This window comes from Anneissia japonica, unplaced genomic scaffold (genome assembly GCF_011630105.1).
Source record: "Anneissia japonica isolate Jap-2015-1 unplaced genomic scaffold, ASM1163010v1 scaffold287923_len1623670_cov205, whole genome shotgun sequence".
Classification (NCBI taxonomy): Eukaryota; Metazoa; Echinodermata; class Crinoidea; order Comatulida; family Comatulidae; genus Anneissia; species Anneissia japonica.
The window spans coordinates 636445-644691 of record NW_022721637.1 but is presented as its reverse complement, the minus strand read 5'-3'; the positions used below and the strand labels follow the sequence as shown (position 1 = coordinate 644691).

The following is an 8247-nucleotide window of genomic DNA, read 5'->3' as shown; positions in this document are numbered from 1 at the left end:
GGTTCTCGACTTCGAGCTTGCGGACGCGGACGTTCGAAGTTTCGTCAACGAGGTTGTCGAAGATCCGCGCAACCCGTTGAGGAACTGGTTCGTATTTTGCAGTTACGCGAAGAGCTTGTGTTCGTCGGTGATCCGTCCGCTGCGGCTTCTCACGGAGGTCGGCGAACGAAACTCGGCGTTCCCGGCCGACGCCGACGTCTTCCAACCGAGCTTGTGGAAGAGGTTGCGCTCCAACGGAACCAAGCTCGAATACTTCATAGACTAACATGTTTTTTAAAACTCAAGCATTTTATCCACACAGTGAAGTTCTTCATGTGATAACCATTTCAATTTTTTTGCATTTTGGTCGGTATTTATTACTTTTATAAAATCATATGGTATCTTTAAATTTCTATTGGGGTAATACTCTTCAAAAGACAAGGAGGTAATAACTATGTCAAATTAGGTGCATGTGATTGATATATTACTACTTTAGTGATCTCAGTTTCAGTAATAAATCAGAAAGGTTTGGCATTTATGTTGAAATATCCTCGAAAAAAAAATAAACCAAATCGTTAATGTCAACAGGTTAGTGTTTATTTATTTTGTCTTTGTGAAAGCAATTCATCTAGGTAACTAGGGTAGTGTAATCATTTACAGTATTGCACCATAGGAATGTAGTGTACTATAGTATTAAGAATATAACTGTTCCTAATATTCTCTTGGCTTGTAATACATTACAGTTGCTTGCTGTCATTAACATTGACTTTCTTAATACATTTTGACAATTTCTGTATTTTTATTCATTTTTTTGTGAGGTTTTATTTTTAGATTTCACCATAGCTGGAGTACAGTAGCTGATATTGTGTCTCACTTAAGGACGGGTTTTAAAAACCATTTTTTTTTTTATAAAAGTGTGCAGCAAGAGAGGGAGGGGGCTTAAATGTCTGTTAAATAAGTCAAGCACTCTCTTCTGTTGGCCGTGCCTTGTACTAAAAATGTTTTTTTGATTCTTTGGATATATTATACTTTCTTAAATTTCGCAGAATGGCCCTAAGTCTGGGACGGATGCAGACAGTTTATGAGGAAAAATAATTGTTGTATGGCATTGTTGATATATTATTTTTATTATTCAGAATATAGTACCAGTAAGGTTTTAAAAGTACAATTTCCAGGTGACCTTAATGTTCATATCTCAAACTTTTCTCACCTCAGCCCCAACCATGTGGGCTGAGGTGGTGTGGATTCTCACACACCCCCTACTGTCAAAACCTGCATATGCCCCAGAAAGTTGCGCAGTTTTTCTTATATCCTAGAGCCACCCCTGCACACACTGCCACCTTTCCCAGCAGTTGTTTTGTCAGTGACTCATAACTTGGATGATATATTTAAGAGCATGTTTCAGTAAATAATACAGTAAATAATGGGTTCCAATGTGTTAAATCATAGTCACGAAGCTGACAATAAAACTGTATTCACTCAGAATGTGATAAAGTAAGAAGTGAATCATTTTATGTTTGTATTTTCATTTGAGAAAAGAACACATGGCACACTTGCTGTAATTTAAATGCTTCATGTTGTTTATCGCATCCAAGATTGCAGTTGTGCCTATGGACATAAACTTAATATATTTATTACTCTATGTAGGCCAAGGTCCATATCATAATAATGCCTGATTTGAATGTTGGTCTCCCAGTAAATATGTCTTTCATCATCAAGATCCCTTTGCTGTCTCTGATCCTAATGAGCAGGGAGAGCACTTTGTTCTTGTTTGAGTCCCAGAATTTAAGATTTCTAGTCGAAGTAAGATTCCAAAACTGTAACTCTGCTCTCTTTGTCCTGAATTCCAACCTGTATCCACCTCATATTAAGTAATGAGCATAGTATCTATCGACTGAAGGCAGTAAATAAATGTTGGATTAATTGATTGCATCCATCCTGAACCGAGTAATAGTTTATATAGCGTGACATTGATTCATCCTGTTAGTGGGGTCTCTGCATGCAATTCATAATGATGCCATGAATAAGGAATTTACACTGATTATTCAGGATACTACTCATTCTCTCCCTAACTCTGTTTTTGTAAATATAGCTGTTAGGTAAAGAAACCCATTTATTAGTACAAATAGGTACAGGAACTTGTTCATGCCCTCTGTCATCCGGCTTATTCATTTGTACAGGATTCGCATGCCAATTCACAATGATTTTGTTGATTTTAGTGGCCTATTAACTTAACATGTTTTGTTTGTGAATAGGAACTAGTTTTCTTAACTTTTTTTAACATTTTTTGTAATTTCTTACTGTAGAATGTAGGCCTACTGTATCCTTGACAATCAATACAACTTTATATAATCTCAATCTTATGTGTTTGCACTACAAATAAAAATACTTTTTTGTGGTGATGTATTGAATTGCGGTGGGGGGTGGGGGATGTGGTTGTGACTGGGAATCTATAAGAAGGAACATGATATGTTGTGCAGTATTGGAAAGGAAGGAGCTGTGAGAAATTCCAGTGTCACATTCCTGTATTTACTGTATTCAGATATTGAACTTTAGCGTACAGACTAGAATACCCCAGTGTGGTTTTCTTTCGCCTTTTCTTATTTTTCATCTTCTTTCTATACCTTCGTTTCAAATTAGCGTAAACCTGTTCTGCCACTTTCTAATCCTGTAACCTGTTTTTCTTTTGATATAAAGTAGGCCGCCTGTTTTTAGGTCAATGCTGTTCATATGCATTGTTTCCATGTAATGTCATTACCTTTTTGCCCATTTGTATGTCATGTAGGTAATATAATCTTTGTTCCAAATAATTTGCATAAAGAGTGGTTTTGTTACTAGGTTTATTGAAAATATTAGTTCTTGTGGTTTAAACAACATAAGTAATTATAATTGATTGAATGAATGACTGTATTCAACAGTACTGTACTCTATATCCATACAGTACTATAGTATGCTAGCCAAACCTTTCTAAAAACAATAATAATAGCCTATAGGTTTTCTTAATACACCAGTAGTATTGTGTAATCCATCCGGTGAATTTGATCTTTATGGATTCAGAGAACAGGAGTAAACAGAACGAGACCATTGTTTCAAGAATCAATTTTAGAAGTAATTTTGGAGAAACAGGATTTATTCAGAACAGTAAATTGTTCCTCATTGATCACATCTCAATCATTATACAGTAAATTATTGTTAACCTCAAAATAAAATTTCTCATTTTCCTGTCTTTTGCAGGTAATATACCGGATGAAGTTCAGGAGCTTAAGAAACTGGAAAATTTATCACTCACACATAATAATATTTCAACATTTCCTTCATCTGTATCCCGCCTAACTTCCCTACGGAAATTACTGCTGTCTGCAAATAAACTCAAAGCATTCCCATTGCAAGTATGCCAATTGAAAAATTTAGACTTTCTTGACTTGTCTCAGAATTTGATTGCAAGTGTTCCTGATGGTATAGGTGATTTGAAGGCAGTGGAAGTGAATTTGAATCAAAACCAGGTAAAGAGAATACTGGAGAATATATAAAATACACAAAGTGCTTTTTCATTTCATATATAGTATTTTCAGTGGGCCTCTGTATATCAGCACTGCTGCAAGAGTCGCCTATTATAAATATGGTTCAAATGAAAAATAAATAAAATTATAAACAATATATTTTTTCTTAGTAAAACTTAAAACTTCTATCAATACATTGATTTTCTTAAATCAAGGACTTATAACTGTTATGGATCAAATGATAACAGTAAAGTTTTCAATGATTTACAAACTGTGCAAAACTCCTTAGAATCAACTGTTGAGCTGTTTTTAGCTCCGATGAGTAGCTCCAGAAACACTTGGCTGATTGTTAGATCTTTTTTAGATCTACAGCCTCTATTATACTGCCCTCATGGGGCTGATTAATTAATAAATGATTGCGTAATACGCCCGTATTCTTAAAACAAACTTTAGTCTAACTTCAAACTAGAACTTTATTTAGCGCTAGTTGCAACTCAACTTCAATTTGTATTCGCAAACAACGTAGTCGAAGTTTTAACTACGACTAAATCAAGTCCTAGTTTTAGTTCAACTGAAGACGACTGGTAAGCCACGACTATCAAACTAACCAATAAAAAGGGCTAATAATAATAGCAGACGAAATTTTAGAGATCCGGTAACGCAGATGAATACCGTGGGTCAAAAACATATTTCCTCATAATTCATAATAGACCATCATTCGCTTAATTATTTTTCTATAATAACTATATTAGTTGTTAACATATTACGATAAAGAATTTGAAAGTCACTGAAAATTTGCTTTCTTCGGAGAACTATTATAGTGAGCCTGAGCGAGGGCGGCGCCATCTTTAATGGGTTTTTAAAAATTATTATGTTATTCTCTGTCTAAATTGTAAATATTAATAAATTTAAAAAAATTTTAATTCAATAAATTTCTTTTAAGAAAAAGGAAAGCCACTTTTTAATAAATACATTTGTTTTTTAATTAAATTTCACCATCAGCGATAATTGACTAATTATACAGGTTGGAATGTTATTAATGAACATTTTACTACAGTATTCACTAGATTTCTTTGAACAATAAAGTTCTTGTTTTTAATGTATATTGGTTCTCCATTAGTAATTTGCTTGCTGTAGAGTTCAATGCTACATATTATTCTTAATACTTGCTTGATTGATTGATTCAACATTTTATTTCATATTATTTATACAGTAAATTGGGTTATAGGAAGTGGCTCTAAAATATTAGTATTTTCTGAGAAAAACTTAGCCTCATAACTAATTTTCACTTACAGGCAATTTACTGAACTTTACAATCACAAAAACAATAATAATGCATTTTTATATATATTTATATTCTATTTAATTTAACTCGTATGGTCATTAGAATTCAGATGTAATAAGCTTTCAGGGAACATGTTTTAAAAATGTGCAATCTGTCATAAATTATGGAAAAATCAATTTAAAAATTGAAAAATAATATATTTTAAATTTTTATATCTATAAATTCAATTTTTAATATATTGTGGTGTCAATTTCAACTATATTTGCATTTATTAATTTCTTGATCTTGTTGAGTTGTTGTTCATAAATATTTTCAATATATACTGCATAATATTTTTATTTGTAATTTTTATATAAATTGTAATAATTTGTTGTAATTCAGCTTTTAACTGTAATACATTTTGGAATAAACCCTGAATGAAATGAAATGAAGTTGATAAATAGCGTTCCATTGACCAGTTTCCATACACATGCGGACGTAAACAGGATGGAGATCCTCGGATATTTACGTTTTTATGGGTGACTGCAGTTTAACATGTGCCCAAGTCTATTTTTGTTTGATAACTGATTGGTTGTCATTGTTAATTAGATTAAATTTTTTTGGAGTTGGCCCATTTCCTTCCTGTCGTATCACATGACCGCTAATATCCTGTTGATCATTATTTAAGTTTCTTGGCAAACATTCACAAAATAAAGAAAAATATAGTTAATATTGATTTATTCATGGAAATCATCACGTTTGCAGTCATTTGATGGATTGCAACCATTTTCAAGTCAAAAGCAATTTGAAACTTAATAATTATGTACAGATAGAGAATATGAATATTTAAATGTTTTAATTATATATTGGCAGAGGTAGATGAATCATAACCCTAAATGAAGGAAATTTGAATGACTTGAGTATTTCAAAAAATATTATTGTTATATTGTTATTGTTAATTGTTTTTATTAATATTTTTGTAGTGTATTCTTTCTATTATTATTGCAGTTATTACTGTAACTTATAAATATTAGATGTTATCAATATTATTATTGTAAAATTACTACTACTGTACTTGTAATTGATTGCTGTTAGGCCAAAAAAAAATAGTTGTGTTGTCTTTAAATGGAAAAAATCGAGATCGTCGGTAATACTGTATCAGCCTGAAGTAGGATAGGCCTCAAACTGCAGTCCATATTATGAAGACCCTAGGTATATTAAAGGCCTCCTAGGCACCACAATAGAATGATGGCAAGCTTTTCAAACAAAAAACATTCAAAGTATGATCGAATGAATACTTTAAACCAAGTTTAAATTTGAAGTAAATTTAACATAAGTAAATCAGTTTGAAGAAAGATTTATTTGGCTTCGAAACGTAAAATAATCATCCGATCCACACGTTCATGCACGGGCATGTCGTAGAACAGGTCGTCGAGCAACCATATTATGGGTATAAAAATTGTCCAAACAAGCGCCCTCTATGTAATACAATCGGAAGTAAACTTCAAGAAAAGAAAAGAAAATAACTATTTTGTTCATGGTTGGCCTAAAACCGTAATGGAGCCTAAAAAAGCAATGGCTAGACCTAAGTCTGTTTTTATTTTATTTTCCAATATACTGTAAGGTAATATGTACTATTTTGATTTAAGCAACCACTAGTTGTACTGTAGTAAAGAATAGGTTAAGCCTAGGCCTACATCTGGTTGTGGCTTGACAGCTCAGCGCGAGAGATCCGATGTTGCGTGCATACATTTTCGTCGCGCTCAGTTCTCAAAAATTACGCAGTCTATTTTACCGATTTTACATGTGCATCTATGGCCCGATTGGTAAAAATACATGTCTGTTTTAGATTTTATGTTCTAAATGTTTTCAAAAGTGGTATTTCTCAAATTTTTTTTTTGGCCTAATAATAATATTTGTTTTTAATAAAAACAATAGCTTAACTAAAAATATACAGTAGGCTTGTTTTCTATACCGGAATTCTATGGATAAAAGCAATCATTTGTTCATACAGTACAGTGTTAGCCTACTGTACTATGAAATTTGTATGTTAGTGTCCATATCACAAGCATGGAATAAAATTTGAGTAACATGCATATGTACTTTGATGCATATATGCCACAGTAGGCTGCACCACAGCGTTATTGCACGGTATGTAACTCAACATTTTTTCACAATGTTTTTTGTTTCAATGAGATTTGAAGGTACTGTAAGCTTTGATATAATGCATTGGATCTAGCACTATTTTATTCCTTTGGTAACTCTATGATTGATAGAAAGGAAACATTACACAGACTGCATTGGTCATTTACTAATTAGTTCAATACAATACCGACATCTTCAGTGGGTCTATGAAAATACCTAATTTGAGATGGGAATTATCAAATGCAATAATGTTTACAAAATCTTATCCTCCTCAAATTATAATACTCAACATTCTCAAGCAGTTGATTGTAGCTGTGTGAAGGAGTAGTGATAGCTTGCACATGGCTTCAAACCCTGGAGATTCAGCCAAACGTGACTTTGTAAGACATTTCTGAAACAGCTGCCCTGGAGGGGGCTTATGCTAGGGGCTAGTTGAATTACACTGTATGTGTGGTGTGCATTTATTCTGGTTATTAAAAGACTTGGGGAGCCGAACAGTTGGATACTGTCCAAAATAGTAGATCACCATCTGAAGAGGAGAAGAATCAGTAAAAATTTAAATTATACCAATTACTGTAACCCAATTTTTAGTATTAGGGAAAACAGAATACAAAATGTTTAATAATAGATAACAATTCTTTATTATTAATAACAGATGAACCAATTCATTACCTAATCCCTTCCATTCAATCCAAGTTTATTTTAATTGTTAATTAAAGATATACGAAAAGCTTATTAACTGAAGATAACAAATGACATCATAAGAAGCTGAACTACTATAAAGCATGGCCCTTTAAATTGAAGGTTTACAAACACTTAATAAATATCTAAAAGCAGTAAATAAGAAATGGTAAATTTACAAATGCAATCCTTATCTTGCCTTATTTGTCTTGCCACTTTCCATCACTAAATACCAAATATTGAATCACTGCTTTATAAATCTGTTATTTGTTTTTTCATATAAGCATGCATGTACAGGTATTTGACTTAGTAAGCGGCAGTGACTCTGAAACTATGAAATGAAATTATGTTTACAAGTAGATTTTTTTCTTTATTCAGTCCATTTGCCTTCCAAAGTCACATAAAAATTAAAACAAAAAATTATTTAAGTTAAAAATTAGTGCTTGCTTAATGTTTTGAACCATTCAATTTAAAATATTCCAAACCTGTACGCTTAAAAAAAATAAATTAAATAAAAAATAAATAAATAAAGTTAACTTTAAACACAAACAACACGATAGGATATAAAGTTTGAGAGAATAATTGGTATAGGCCTACTGTATTTCTGAAGTGCCATTCGTTTTAGGGTTGCTACAATCAGGAGTTACAATCGATCCAACAAAGGAAAAGCACTATCTA

At 32.3% G+C, this 8247-nt stretch overlaps 1 protein-coding gene across 1 annotated transcript in view; it reads left to right on the top strand.

Moving 5' to 3' along the window:
- The window catches only part of LOC117111695 (leucine-rich repeat-containing protein 57-like), a 33380-nt gene that overhangs the window by 13646 nt on the left and 11487 nt on the right, over nucleotides 1-8247 (top strand). The window contains exon 3 of the mRNA XM_033254680.1: nucleotides 3214-3482. Within this exon, the coding sequence (XP_033110571.1) occupies nucleotides 3214-3482 (269 nt within the window). The remainder of the gene's footprint in view (nucleotides 1-3213; nucleotides 3483-8247) is intronic.